General features: G+C 42.5%; 1 protein-coding gene across 4 annotated transcripts in view; it reads right to left on the reverse strand.

Moving 5' to 3' along the window:
- Nucleotides 1-5,378, reverse strand: part of Usp25 (ubiquitin specific peptidase 25) — a 107,335-nt gene extending 101,957 nt beyond the window's left edge. For 2 of the 4 annotated variants that reach the window (XM_028874781.2, XM_037209660.1), the window contains exon 1: nt 4,932-5,378. In XM_028874781.2, the coding sequence (XP_028730614.1) occupies nt 4,932-4,976 (45 nt within the window). In that variant the 5' untranslated portion in view covers nt 4,977-5,378. The remainder of the gene's footprint in view (nt 1-4,931) is intronic. The other 2 variants (XM_028874782.2, XM_037209661.1) reach the window with 2 other exon arrangements.
- Between the last annotated feature and the right edge of the window lie 10,927 nt (nt 5,379-16,305).

Genomic DNA, 16,305 nt, shown 5'->3' on the forward strand with positions numbered 1-16,305 from the left:
CAAAGGCTTGCTGACAATCATCTATATATAACAGTGTCACAAAACAAAAAAGCCTAGTGGAAAACTAGAAAGAACCAGAAATATATCAACATCTCCATGTAACCACATCTGTGAGAATATTCAACAGCAAAAGGAAATAAAACTGGAATATGGAAGACGTTTGAAGATCAAAAACATATCGATGGCAGAAAGATGATAGATTTGCACAACGAAGAAAAAGTATATGGTTCCATGGGAAAACCAAAACTAGCCTAAATTTACCAGCCCCAAATCATAGTTTAGCATGCTCAAAACACGGAACACTGCCCTTCAATTAGAAAAAAGCATCCAACTTAAAGCATATTTGATACAGTATTGAATAGCTCACATAAACTTAATATCTGTATCCAAAAGGCAACAGCAAGCAGCACTCCATAAAGTCCAACTCATTTCTGTTTGAGTGACAGAGTGTGAGCTACGGTTCACTGCCGCCCCACATCGCAAGACAGACATATATCCTTACATCGCAAGAAAGACATATACCCTTACATATACCCTTACATAGCAAGACAGACATATACTCCTACATCGAAAGACAGACATATATCCTTACATCGCAAGACAGACATATACCCTGACATATACCCTTACATCGTAAGACAGACATATACCCTGACATATACCCTTACATCGAAAGACAGACATATATCCTTACATCGCAAGAGAGACATATACCCTTACAGCGAAAGACAGACATATACCCCCCACAGCATTTTCCTAGCCTGGGAAAAAAACACAAAATCCAGTTCTGCTGAATACATATCACTTTTGCACAGAAAACTAAGGACTGTGTGAACTATGGTCAAATAAGCAGTGGGCCAGCTGGACTGCTAAACAGGTAAAAAACACTTGCCTTGCAAGCCAAGAGCCCTGAATTGGATTCCCAGAACCCCTCACAAAGGGGAAAGGAGAGAGCTGACTACAAAGTTGTCCTCTGACCTTCAAATGCTTGCCAGGATACACACATGCCTGCGATTAAACACACATATCATGCACATATAATACTAAGCTGGTACCAATGCTGGTTGTTTGTCTTAATCACTTTCTACCTTAGACTTGGAAACTCTCACTGAACCTGAAGTTCCCTGATTCTGGTAGGATGGTAGCCAGTGAGCTACAGGGATCCATCTTGTACTCTCTTCCTAGTGCTTGGTTACAAATGTGTGCTGCTGTGTCTGGCTTATACGTGGGTGCTGGAGATGGAACACAGGTTCTCATGTTTAGGCAGCAAGCATCTTACTGACTGATCTAGTTTTCCAGCCCCCAAGATGGTATTTTTAGTGAACTTCTTTACTGGTATTGAATTGTGGTTTAGAAAATGATTGGTAACCATTATCGAAGTGTAGAAACATGTTGGTTTTTTCCTTTTCTTTCTTCCCCCTCCCCAGTCTGTCTGTGTCTCTCTCTGTCTCTCTCTCTGTCTCTCTCTCTGTCTCTCTCTCTCTCTCTCTCTCTCTTTCAACAGCAATGGTTTAACTTACTATGTAGCCAGCTGGCCTTGAATTGAGACTCTTTCTGCCGCAGCTTTCTCACTGATGGGCATGCCTACGTAATTAACATTTTTCTTGTGGCAAATTAGTAAGATTTTCTCTGACAACTGCTTTTGTTTTTATGCACGGGGTGAACACTGATAGCAATTTTTGAATTATCTGTTTATTTTCTTGATCTTTTAAATTGAAGAGGATATTTATGCTTGTACATATCCTCATGCTACATAAAAGAGAGAGAGAGAGAGAGAGAGAGAGAGAGAGAGAGAGAGAGAGAGAGAAATGCTTGCTTAGCTCCACCAAACACTCAGATCTGAAGAAGTTTCTCGTGTCTACACAAAGCTTAAAGCTTTACAAGACTTAAGAGACATTTAATGAGTTGCCCAAGGTCACAGAAGGGTGGTTTAAGACCTAATCCACATCCTGTCCTTTTCTTCTGCTGCTTCTTTTCCTAGCCGGGATGCTTTTTCAAGCTTTCATTGTTTCTCAACAACTAGGAAGCTAAGAATTCCCTGTGCTTGCTGTTTGCTGGCCTTCTAAGAACCATTCACTTACAAATTTATTTGTCAAATATTTACCGAGTCCTACTGCGTGCAGGAACTAGTCCAGGCCCCATGGAGCAATAGCAGAGACAACTCACTCACCAGGATACTTACAAGTAAGGGGAACCCTGCTCACTTAGAAGTAAGTGTTTACTGGGAGGAAGTTCCAATCCTCCCCTTAGGAACCTGCCTGTGGAACTTGAATTTAGGTATCAAATTTCTTCTGAGATCTAAAGATCCTCCATGGAGGTGAACATCCAGCCCAAGGGCGGAAGAGACAGGTCCAAGAACAAAATAACCTCAGGTTCAACTGTACTCTGTGTTCTGCCAAATGCTCACCTGTAACATCTCAACCTCAGAAAATCCGGCCTCACCACAGTTTTCAAACATTTCCAAACTCCCTCCCTGACTTGGGCAAACTTCAGCAATTAAGCAGAGAAGGGAAGACACAGCCCCTTGTCACGAGTTACTTAGTAGGTGAATAAAACACTTAAGTTTTGTCGATTGTAGCTTTAAAAAAAACTTACAGCTCTTTACAGTTAAAAAGGAAAGAAAAAAAAAACCTTAAAAGCATAGACAACCATTCCAGCAACTGTAATAGCCACGTCCTTAAAATTTGTCAACAGACCTACCTACTCTTTAGAAAAGAGAAAAGCAGTTAAAATTGTGTCTACCCACAGTGTGCTCCGAACACCCCCTCTTTTCCTGACAGTCCATGAAGCTTCTAAGAGCCTTCAGTTTCACTTTTGTTTCTTCTAAAGTAGAAAGTTCCTGTCCTGCTTCCTAGAATGAAGTACACTTCCTAGTTCCGAACATAGTTTTAAGACTTCAACTTTGAATTAGATAAGTTCAAGCATTTATAACTAGACTGTTTGAACGGGTTCTCATACTGGTAACAAAGTAACAGTGCATTCACAAGGGAAAGAAACACATTTAAGAAACTACAGATGTCATTCAGTTGGTAGAGTTCTTCCCTAGCATGCAAGAGACCCTGGGTTCGATCTCCAACACCATTAAGAGCAAATACGATGGATGTATAAAATTATATGATGTCGCCCAAAAAACTGTCCCTAATGTCAATGAAATAATCTAACCTACTTAATACGTTCAAAAAAATTAATAATAAACTAGAGAATGTTCTCTTTGGGAAGAAGAAGCTCATTAAACTAGAATATTGGACTTGATAACCAAGATCCCTTCTAGTAACTCGATTCTTGATTCTACAGCTTTATGTACAGAGTTCTGAGCCATCGCGATAGTTATCTGACTCTATGCAAAGAAGTATTTTAGTCAAGATGAGCAATGACAAAAAACACAAACAATAAATCAATTCCTTGCCATTTTCAAGTTTAAGAGAAGCGAAGAACAGCAACATCTCGCACTTTGAAATAAAGACACTTTAAAATGCAAAACCAATTTTTAAAAAATGACAGGGTCTACTGCTTAGTATTCCTAAGATCACGTGACCTTCCAGTCATCACTCCAGCACATACTCCACATCAAAATCTAAAGATTATAGTGTTCAAGATACAGCACACAGGGTGAGGAGGCAAACTGTTTGATCCGTTAATTCAGTCTTGAATTGTTTTGCCACAAATTCATTACAGTCCGCCATGATCTTCTCGATTTACAAGCAATATCAACTAAAACAAGCTTCAAAACCAACTTTTTCAACCAGCATAAGTGCCTGAAACAACAAAGCACTATGGTTGCTTTCTCAAATTCTTTTTAACATCTTTAGTTATCTCGAGTAGTACAAAATCTAAAACTATTCTCAGGACAAAAAAAAAAAAAGCAGGCTGTTTGCACATGGTCTATTTAGTACAACAGGCCCTACTTTTAAAGACAAGCACAGGTAGACTGCAAGTATGGTGTGTCAAAACTAGGCAGGGTGTGGCATCCATTACTCACGGATGAGCCAAACTCGGCTTTGGCTGTTCACTGTAAACCTAATGGCTCCTACAATTCCAACACGACTAAGCCAACGTTACCCTTGCGTTCAAAATACTCTTCACAGCAATAAGAAGTGTGGTGGGGAGCAGAACAAGTCATAACCAACTACTCTTCAGGGCATGGAGCAAGTTATGATGGAGCCTTTAAAATCCTTAAAACAAAATCTAAAACAGCAAGGTGCTACTCTAAAAGCAAGATGCGAGGATCCCCTTACGTGAGTGTCTTCCTGATTCAAGAGTAAAGGGTGAATGAACGAGAGAGCAAGGTCAAACTTAGGGGACAAAAGATTTCACTAACAACCATAAAGGTCTCCTTTCGTGAGAGATAGTTTCAACATTCAGGAGAAAACGAAAAGAAAAAAAAAAAAAAGAATAATAACCAATCGAACCCTCTACTTGTATAGAGTCCACCCTGGGTCGATGTACCTGACCTGGAAGACAGGTAACTCGGCTTGGGAGATATTCTTTCTTTCTTTTTTCTTTTTTTCTTATGAGACCAGCAGGCCCGGAATAACACCAACTCCCCAAAGAGAAACTGTCCAAGAGGGGTGACAAGTGACATTCTTGCGGAGGAAAGGGGCACGGGAAAGGAAGCGAAGGGGAAAAAGTTTAATTACAAAGCCTGGCAGAGCCCTGGAGGAATGTGGGGGGGGGGGTCACTCTGGGGACGCGGGCGCCGTCGATTCTGGGGGGAAGAGTCATCTGCAGAAGGGAGTGGACGGAAAGCCTCTGGCTACACACACACACACACACACACACACACACACACACACACACTCACACACCACACCGCCCGCTCCGCACGCAGCCCCGCGGGACCGAGCGCGACAACCCCCCCACCCTACCCCCCGGGGTTGGGTGGCCGAGCCGGGCGGGGAGGGAGGCCACGCGGGCCCGTCGAGGCGCCTCACCTTCTGCGCCGTGCTCTGCTGCAGCACATTCTGCTCCACGGTCATGGCCCCCGCCGCGGTCCCTCCGGCCGTGCTCTACCGGGCCCGGGACAGCAGCGCGGACAGCCCGGGAGGACGGCTCCCCCCGCGCTAGCCGGGCGCGCAGGCGGTGGCGGCGGCGGCGGGCGAACGCGGGCCCCGCGGGCAGGCGGCGGCGAGACGCTGCCGGAGAGCGCCACCGCGGCCGCCTCCAGGTCCTCCGCGCCCCGCTTCCTCAGCGCCGCTGCTCCGCGGCCGCCCGGCCCATGGGCGCAGGCGAGGGCAAGCGCGAGCGAGCCAGCGGGGCCGCGTCACCCGTTCGCACTCGGCTCCGCCTGACGGCTCCCGCGGGCACCACTGCGGGCCGGTGGCGAGCGAGCGGACGGACGGACGGACGGACGGACGGAGGGAGGGAGCGGCCGGCCAGAATGGCGCTGTCCTCCAGCCGCCGCCGCCGCCGCTGCCGCCGCGACTCCGCCTCCCGCCCCGCCCCCGCCGCCGTCACCGCCCCCGGCCCCGCCCTCCAGCCGGCCCCGCCCCCACGCGGCCCCGCCCCACCCGTCCTAACCCTACATTGTGACCTGCGGAGGGCGGGGAGGGGAAAAGGAGAGTGTGGGAGGGGCTCTGCCGCTGCCCCGCCCCCTGGAGTGCCCCGCCTGCCTCCAGGCCACGCCCATCACGGCGGACCGGCCTCCCAGAACCGCCCATCCAGGAGGGGACTGTCTGTGGGTGGGCCCCTGGCTTTGCGCTAAACTCGGACACTCTGACCCTCAACCCCGGGCTAGAGCCTTAGGCTGGGTAGAGCAGATCGCCCTCTTATCTATCACTGAGTCTCCAAAGTAAACAGTGTCCCACCCTACCTGGAAGGTTCCCCAAACCTGGCTGGGCCCAGAACTCCAGCTACTTCCTATGTCACGCACGCCTTTCTAGGAATTTCACAAGCAATGAATCTGCTGGAAGAAAAAAAGAAAAAGAAAGTCAGATAAGCAGAGAGCTGTTAGAAGTCCTTCTGGGCTGTACTTTTCTCCTTAACTAATCGTTACATACGTCGGTATTGACATTCTGTGTCTGTTTCATGTACAGGAATGGGTGCCAGTCACTGCTAGACTCTGGGGATTTAAGGTTTATTTACCGAAGAGAATATAAATGAATAGACATAAGGCAAACAACATTATGCCTAGATGATGCAGAATTCTAATATCCCTGTTGCCAAATTAAACAAACGATTAACTACCATGTGTGGAAGAGTCTACTGTAAACGGAACTGTAAGAAAAACCGAACAATGGGAAAGCAATCTGGAGACAAATATCTTCAACTTCACCAGCTAGCCTAGGGACAGAGGTGAGGGTGCAGCCCAGAGAAGGGCAAACGAATGAGTCCATGGTCCCAAATACAACCACACAACGCACATACAAACCGGGGTAGAATTTAATCCATGGCACGGGAAGCAAGCTTGGTAAAGGATCCATGAAATGCCAGGTTTTGTATAATCATAGTAACTCGAAAAGGCCTTGTAATAACTCTGTGTGCTTCATATTCATATTTAATCTGTCTTTCATATGTTTTCAACCATCTCCTGTGATTTTTTTCCCTTGACTCCTTGTATTTGTCATGTTAGTTTGACAAATTACAATTTTTTTTTACCTCATTAATGATCCTACACCCTTGCTAGAATATAAAAGTTGTGAAATGGTTGGAAGCAAAGAATTTTAGGGATGATGCAAGAATTCCAGAGCATGGGTTGTTTCTGAGACCACTGAGACCCAGCGAGTGTGGGTCTAAGAATGCTCTTGAACTTCTCCATGGTTGGAGACCACAGTTTGGTTTCTCCTCGTTCACAGTGCAGCTTCGTGTTTCTCCATAGACAGTTTTAGAAAGTCGGGTTCTTCCTTCTGAAATTAGAAATATAACTGAGACGAAGCTACATCTCAACAGTAGAGAGCATGGAAGCACAGGTCTCTAGATTTGATCTTCAGAATCACTATACCAAAAAAGTTAAAGTTAACGATAAAAAAACTATTAAAATATTTTTTAAAGATATTGCCAGATGCTGGGCGGTGGTGGTGCATGCCTTTAATCCCAGCACTCGGGAGGCAGAGCCAGGCTGATCTCTGTGAGTTCGAGGCCAGCATGGGCTACAGAGTGAGTTCCAGGAAAGGCGCAAAGCTACACTGAGAAACCCTGTCTCGAAAAGCAATACAAAACAAAAATATTGCCAAAAACTTTAATTTCAGGGACTTGACAGTACAATGACCCTCAAAGTTCCATTCTTTAGTAATCATTTTTAAAATCCCTAACTCTAAATAGATAAATAAAAGTTTGATGACCGACTTAGAACATTCATTTCCAGGTCATTTCTGAAAGTGTCTTAGTGTTTTTGTTGTTGTTTTTAAACACACTGTCAATTGTCCAACTATAAGATTTTGCGGTAAAAATTTCAGGTTAATGTATATGTGTTACCTTTTAGAAAGCCTGCAGTTGTAACAAATGGCAAACAGAAATTTAAGAATTAAGATAAATTGGTTTAAAAACCCACTTGAGGACTGACTCATCTTCAAAATGTGTGTGCCTGGCAGTTCTGCTCTTCACACATTTGCTTGACTAGGCATGGTTCGCTGGACCTGTGGGTTCACGGAACAGTACGTAAGCACTCCTACGCGCCTGCATTGCTCTGCATTATTGATATTCTGTTGAAAAGATAATATGGTAGATAACATATGAAATGAAAATACAGCCTCTAATCATGCTGTAGTTTGAATATTTCTCAGCAAAGGTGTACAGACGTAATGTCCAGGACAACATGATTGGAAAGCAGGACCTAAGACAAAAAGGTTCTACTATTGTGAGTTAATATTGTTACTAGGGGAACAAATTATTATTGTGATTATTATGAAAGAACAAGATGCCCCTTTTCTGACATATCACACATGCACGTGCATGCGCAAACACGCACACACTCACACACACTTTCTGCCATGGGATGATACAGCAAGAAGGTCCTTGGGAGAAGTAAGATGAGCCTCTGTCCTAGACTTCTTAGACTCTGGGCCTATAAGCCAGTACTTTCTGTTGGATATATAATTAATTTACCAGTCTCAGGTGCTCTATCACATAAGCACAAAATAAACTAAGGATAAACGCCAAGTCTACTTTTTCTATTGAGAAACGAACAATAGTTCGTTCTAACAACATTCATTATTGTATTTTGTGTATACATGTGTGAACCAAGAAATTGTTCTTCTAGCTTAACTATACGTTTCTTTTTGTTTAGGCAAGGTTTGAGATCAATTTCTGGATACGGAGAGGCCTACTATGTTTGCAGGGATATTTATAAGACATAAGAAAGAACAGCTCAGTTCATGATGTAAATTTGAAGAATGAGAGTCTCAAGTCTACCTTAAAAGCGTTAGAATTCTTTTCCTGCTTTAGATACACTAATGTAGAGCAGTTTCCTCCCCACCTAAAGAAAGCGATAAGCAGACATGATGTCACCATGACGCGGTCGGGAGATCGAATACTCGTAGACCAGGACCTGAAGGAGAACAGTCCACCTAACACAGACCTGAAGGCTTATTAACTCAAGGAGCAGCTAGGGAGCTTATTTACTGACCGGTCTGTGGTCCTGACAGCCTAGTTATGCCCGTCAGTCTGACGAATCATGTCGCTGCTAGTGTCTCTAGCTATCAATAGTGCCGCCATCAGTACTGTGTTACTATACCAGTACCTCGGTTGTTACCCTGTCGCTATACTAGTTCCTCCGTTTCTACTCTATCACTATACTAGTTCTTCCGATGTCACTGTATCACTATACTAGTTCTTCCGTTTCTACTGTATCACTATACTAGTTCCTCCGTTTCTACTGTATCACTATACTAGTTCTTCCGATGTCACTGTATCAATATACTAGTTCTTCCGTTTCTACTGTATCACTGTACTAGTTGTACCATTTCTACTGTATCACTATACTAGTTCCTCCGTTTCTACTGTATCACTATACTAGTTGTTCCATTTCTACTGCATCACTATACTAGTTCTTCCGTTTCTACTGTATCACTATACTAGTGCCTCCGTTTCTACTGTATCACTATACTAGTTGTTCCATTTCTACTGTATCACTATACTAGTTCCTCCATTTCTACTCTATCACTATACTAGTTGTTCCGTTTCTACTCTCACTATACTAGTTCTTCCGTTTCTACTCTCACTATACTAGTTCCTTCGTTTCTACTCTATCACTATACTAGTTCTTCCGTTTCTACTATATCACTATACTAGTTCCTCCGTTTCTACTATATCGCAATACTAGTTCCTCCGATGCTACTGTATCACTATACCAGTTCCTCCGTTTCTACTGTGTTAGTATACTAGTTCCTCCATTGCTACTGTGACACTGTACCAGTATCTCCATTGCTACTGTGTTATTCTACAAGATTTTCACAACAAATGACCACAGACTGAGATTCCTAGACAGCGGGAATGAATGTTTTTACTGTCTTGGGGGGTAAAAATCTAAGAGCAGAGGTCAGACTTGGTATGGGTTTGTCTTGCTGCTTCTTCCCTTAGCTTCTCAATGGCCACTTTCTTTGTCCATGTGTTCACATAACCCTACTATGCCTACACGTTTCCCTAAGAACATCAGTTATATTGAATGGTCCTTGATGAGCAGTCACACATTTGAACTTCTTTACAGAATTTATCTCAGACATTTTGATCCTGAAGTAAGAAGGTCTAGCAGTTCAATATATAACTCTTCTGGGAATTCACTCCCTTCCAGAAGAGTCATGTTCAGTATACTACATTACTATACACCATCCCCTTGTGCCTTCACATATCCTTTGTCTGCCCAACTCATAATCTCTTAGATTGCTAAGAGTTACATTGCCACATAAAGGGGTAGTCACTCTATGCCTGTTTTTTCTTTTCACCAGTATTGACATTTTCACTGAAATAGTTTTGCCAGAGAAAATGTTCTGTGTATTGAAAACGAATATATCCTGGACTGGCCACATGGCTCAGTGGAAAAAGATGCCTGTCCACAAGCCTGTTGCCCTGAGTTCAATCCCCAGGACCCACATGGTAAAAGGAGAAAACTAAGCACCTAACAATTTGTTTTAGACTCCATCCCTACACACCAACATACCTGCCCTGACAAATAAACACATACAATTTCTACGAATGACTATAACCTAATATAAACTATTGCTCTACAAAGTGTTCGCTTAAAGCAAGCTCTGGATGGAGGAAAGGCTGCGTCTTATTGGTTGATAACACAAAAGTAGGTGGTTCTTCCCTGGATCATTTGGTTTCCCTCATCTTGAACAACATCCAAGTGGTTCTTTCACAGTGATGATGGCTTACAGTCCTTAGACCCATCCTCATTACCTTTCTTCTGGATATATTAAAAAATGGAAGACAAGTCTTCTAAAATTATCCTCTGATATACATGAGCTTAGAAAATTACATAAGAAAGTAATTCCACTTTGCAACACTTCTTTCTCCATTTTCAGAGTAAACGTGTGTGTGTGTGTGTGTGTGTGTGTGTGTGTGTGTGTGTGTGTGTGTGTACAAAGAGAAAAATCTTGAATATGGACATGAGAACTTTAGCTCTGTGATCTTGGCCAAGTTCTGTAAACCTTCTACACCATTCTGAGGCTTTTCACATTCCTTGATATTTACTCTGCTTTAAAGTGTGGAGACTATACACCTGCACATACATGCCCTCAAGTCATGTGACTTCAGATTGAATTCAGCAATGAGAGGGTAGGTGGTGCACTGCTGAGTGGGAAAAGTGGAAAGGTTAAGCTATTCTTCTTTCATCTCTAACTTTACTGTGTGGCACCCCCTCAGACTGCGTTTCTTGTATCGTCTAATAAGCCAACTCATTCTCCCTCTGTTGGCTTTTCCTGGTAAGTTGGGATCTTGAGTCACACAAACTTTATCTCTACTCTTCATACTTCCATATTAAGGGTGATAATTAGTGTGTGTGTGTGTGTGTGTGTGTGTGTGTGTGTGTGTGTGTGTGTGTGTTATTTTGCTCATGTGTATGCACACACGTGTGGAAGTCAAACATAGATATCAGGGTCTTCTCTATTGCTCTCTAATATTTTTCTTTAGAAAGATTCTCTCCCTGAATCTGGAACTCACAAATTTGGCCAGAATTGTTGCAAACAAGCCCCAGGCATCCCTCTATCTCTAGATCCCTAGTCCTGGAATTACAAGCATGTGTCACCATGCCTGGCTTTTCAAGAGGGTGCTGAGGACACAACTCGGTAGTCATGTTTGAACCATTGCAATGCCTTCTTGCTAATGTTGTGTGATATTTTGTTTTTGTTTTGACAAATGAAGCTTGCTTGGAGCCAGAGGGTGGAGCTAGCCACCAGTCAACCACAGAGGTTTGGAGGACTGTAGAGAGAGGGACAGGAAGTGGTAAGGTGAGGCTGAGACAGGATCTTGGCCCTTTTTGACTGGAGGAAAGGAAGAGGAAGGAAGCAACTCTGGCTGCACTCCTGATTTTCTGATCTTTTAGGTTTTTACCCCAATATTTGACTCCTGGTTTTTACTGATAAGATTAATTGGATTGATACATCATGCTATAAATTCTATATTAACTTATTGTTGTAATTTGGATCTTGAATGTTCTCCGCCTGTGGAAGGCTTGTCCCCTATTCTGTGATATTATTGAGAGGTGGTAGAGTTTCTATGGCTTACTGTTGGGAAGTAGTTATCATTCTATCAAAGATGTATGCGCTGGAAGGGGTGACAGGATACTGACTCAATTCTCGCTTTGCTTCCTGGCTACTGTAGTGGAGCATGTTTCTCCAGTACATGCCTCTAGCATGATTGCTATCTTACCATATGCTTTCTCCTCCAGCATCATTGCTACCTTACCATATGCTTTCTCCTCCAGCCATCATTGCTACCTTACCATATGCTTTCTCCTCCAGCATGATTGCTGTATTACCATATGCTTTCTCCTCCAGCATGATTGCTGTATTACCATATGCTTTCTCCTCCAGCATGATTGCTATCTTACCATATGCTTTCTCCTCCAGCATCATTGCTGCCTTACCATATGCTTTCTCCTCCAGCATCATTGCTACCTTACCATATGCTTTCTCCTCCAGCATCATTGCTGTATTACCATATGCTTTCTCCTCCAGCATGATTGCTACCTTACCATATGCTTTCTCCTCCAGCCATCATTGCTGTATTACCATATGCTTTCTCCTCCAGCATCATTGCTACCTTACCATATGCTTTCTCCTCCAGCCATCATTGCTGTATTACCATATGCTTTCTCCTCCAGCATCATTGCTACCTTACCATATGCTTTCTCCTCCAGCATGATTGCTACCTTACCATATGCTTTCTCCTCCAGCCATCATTGCAGTATAACCATATGCTTTCTCCTCCAGCATGATTGCTATCTTACCATATGCTTTCTCCTCCAGCATGATTGCTACCTTACCATATGCTTTCTCCTCCAGCCATCATTGCAGTATTACCATATGCTTTCTCCTCCAGCATGATTGCTATCTTACCATATGCTTTCTCCTCCAGCCATCATTGCTGTATTACCATATGCTTTCTCCTCCAGCATGATTGCTATCTTACCATATGCTTTCTCCTCCAGCATCATTGCTGCCTTACCATATGCTTTCTCCTCCAGCATCATTGCTACCTTACCATATGCTTTCTCCTCCAGCATCATTGCTGTCTTACCATATGCTTTCTCCTCCAGCATCATTGCTACCTTACCATATGCTTTCTCCTCCAGCATGATTGCTACCTTACCATATGCTTTCTCCTCCAGACATCATTGCTACCTTACCATATGCTTTCTCCTCCAGCCATCATTGCTGTATTACCATATGCTTTTCTCCTCCAGCATGATTGCTACCTTACCATATGCTTTCTCCTCCAGCATGATTGCTACCTTACCATATGCTTTCTCCTCCAGCATGATTGCTGTATTACCATATGCTTTCTCCTCCAGCATGATTGCTATCTTACCATATGTGTTTCGCAACAACAAGCCAACTGTCTGTGGTGTGAAGCCATGAGCCAAAATAATTTTTCCTACTTATAAATTGCTTACTTCTGAATTTTTGTCCCCGTGATGGAATGTTGAATAGCAAACTTAACTGCCATCATCCATCCATTCCTAAAGAAAAAGTATCCACAATTCTTTGGATCAGGTTATCCTGTTTCAGCTACTGGAATAGAACTGTGTTTTGAAGCATGACTACTACTGCCAAACATTATTTATAAAATGAAAATAATAATATAAAGTAGGTTATCTTCTGAGCTAGTAACTGACCATATATGCAAGATGCTCAGAAACTGTAAGACATTCTACAGCATGGATCAGGAATGACATTCAAGGATCCTGATTTGAAGGTTTAGTCTTTGCATTCTTGAGTGGTAGTGCAAACATTTAATAGCAGGTTCTAATGGACCATGATAGGTCATTGAGGACATGCTATCAAAGGGGCTAATATGTCTTCATTCTTCCCTCTTCCAGTTGCTGTGAGGTGACCACTTTCCTCTGCCACACATTCACAGCAAGATGTCCTGCCATGATAGATATTCAAAAGCAGTGAGACTTCCTGATCATGGATGGACACCTCCAAAACAATGAGCAAAAATAAACCTTACCTTTCATCTTAGTTAGGATTTCTATTGCTGTGAAGAGGAGCATGGCCACAGCAACTCTTATAAAGAAAAGCATTTAATTGGGATGCCTTGCTAACAGTTTCAGAGATTCAGTCCATCATCATCATGGTAGGGAGCATGATGGTGTGCAGGCAGATGCAGTGATGAAGTAGTAGCTGAGAGTCCTCCATCGTGCAGAAAATAGGAAGTCCACTGAGACACTGGGAAGTATCTTGAGCATAGCAAACTTCAAAGCTCACCCCCACACTGACACACTTCCTTTGAGAAGGCCATATCCACTTTAACAAAGCCACACCTCCTCATAGTGTTACTCCCTATGAGATTATGGGGGCCAATCACATTCAAACTTCCTCACCTTTTTATTGGTTCTTTCTATATAACTTAAGCTGATCTTGAACTCATGATCTTGTATCTCCCAAATACTGGGATTATATATATGCATTAAGTATTTGTTATAGCCACTGAAACCTGATTTACACAGACATGAAATAAGTACATGACTAATACATTAATCAATCAATACAAACTCAGAAACTGAAAAAATATAAAGCATAAAAATATTCTTTATTTGAAGTTTTTAAAATTGTAATTCAGAGAACACAGATTTGGAACTCAGTGTTTCAGAGAAATCAGGGAAAATGGGAGCTTATATTAAGCTAACAATCTTGATTCATTATGGCAATAAAAGATCTATTGTGGTAAAAACTTTTAATGAAAATAAAATAATGCTTGGTTTTTAGTTGACAGACCAACAGATGATTCAGAAATAAAATAACTGATAAACAAGAGTCTAACAGCTTCTTGATATGAGCCTTACATCTTGAACACAATGTAATTATGTCTTCCTAATGTCTAACAAACTATCGTTTGCACCGAAATTCACATTCATGGGCAGAAGATGGAGTCAGGCAGAGGTTCCACCCTCATGCCCTTCAAATATTTTCAAAATCTCTTTCAACATTTGCTTTTCATCATGATTTGTCCTATTTGGTTCTTCACAAACATGATCGAACCCCTTGCTAATTGGCCCCTTTGAAGTTATTTCTAAGATTTTCTTGGTATATTAAAGTTCATAAATGTTTAGGCATGAAATAAACCATTTCCAAATCTGGATGTAAGAGACTAGAGAATGCTCCTCAAAATACATTGCTGGCACGGTTTGCACCGGCTATTCTGAGAAACTGCAGACACAGGAGTCTCTCTGTGAAGCTTTCCTTTTGTAGAAGAGATGGACGCCTATGCGGGGAATCTACGGTAGTCAGGAAGCTGTGTCAGAATGAGGGATGCTCTGGGAGTCTATTAGTTACCATCCTCATAAAGGAGACAAATGGCTTACTTGGTCTCACAGCTCCAGAGATGACAGCCTCTCACAGCAGGGATGGCATGGCAGAGCTCATACAGCAGGAGGGATGCCAGGCTGCTGGAACCAGGGCGACTATAACCCACACGCCTATCTTCAGCTACCTACTTCCTCCACCAAGGTACCATCTTCTAAAGGCTCCATATGCTCCCAAAATGGTGCAACCAACCAGGGATCAATAGATCAAACGCTTCTCCTTGTGGCAGATGCTTCATATTCAACCCATGGCAGAGAGTTTATATGAACAAGACAACCATTTTATAAATTGTTGGTGGTGGCAGTGGTGGGTTTTGATTTTGAAGCAGGGTGTTACTATAGCCCAGGCTGGCCTTGTACCCACAATGTTGCCCAGAATAGGCTGACCTGGGTGTCTTGAAATCCTCCTGCTTCACCTTCGCAAGTGTTGGAATTCTAAGTATGTAGCACCGTGCTTGGCTTATGATAATCTTCATCCACCTTACATGGCCTTCCTGGATTCTGTCTGTATCACTACACGCCACCTCCAAAGACCTGTGTCCTTATTTCTTTCCTGGCTCTAAATGCTGTGTGAGTAACTATCATCTGGGTCAGCTTAAATCAGACACAGTACAGGATTAGGTTCTCCTGATTGTTGGGACTATCTTTCCCATGTACTTAATTAAATATAGTTTCCCTCTTGTTGATCTGTCTTTTGTCAATTTATTCTGAAGCCCAGAAAGGTGTAAGTAAGGCATATTTTGCACCTTCTCTGGTAGATAAAACCTGCAGATGGGCAGTAAGAAGACCTAGGCAGCTGGTATTGACTACCACAATTCCAGGAAAACAAGAGATGATGGGGGTTAAGTGAGGTCAGTTGAAAAGCTTGGCAGTCTAAGAGGGGATTGTGCCATTGAAATTCCTGTAATAGTTTAATAAGTCAGATCATGTACAAATGACCTTGCCTAGAAATTCTTGGGCAGCTCCTCCTTCAGACCCTTGGTGAGTATTTGTACCTTGGATAAGAAGAAGAGGCATAAAACTAGTATGTAAATCTCATAAAAATTTTAAAACTACATGTTAAGGTTATAGAATTATGAAGATATAGGACCATGTAGGCAAAAGAGCCTTGAATATTAGTTAGAAATGCTATGTAGCTTCTCATTTAGAATAATGACATTTATACCACATTGAGTGATCATTAAACATAATTTAAATGACTTTATAAATAAAATAATGCAAATTATAAGAAAATTTACATTCCTATTTTCTAGCCTCCAGAAACTGTTTAGTGGGTAAACCTTGTATCATTTTATAAAAGTAGATATGAATCTGACAATACACTAATGTCTATGTAGTGGGTA

The sequence above is a fragment of the Peromyscus leucopus genome, chromosome 12 (assembly GCF_004664715.2).
Source record: "Peromyscus leucopus breed LL Stock chromosome 12, UCI_PerLeu_2.1, whole genome shotgun sequence".
Classification (NCBI taxonomy): domain Eukaryota; kingdom Metazoa; phylum Chordata; class Mammalia; order Rodentia; family Cricetidae; genus Peromyscus; species Peromyscus leucopus.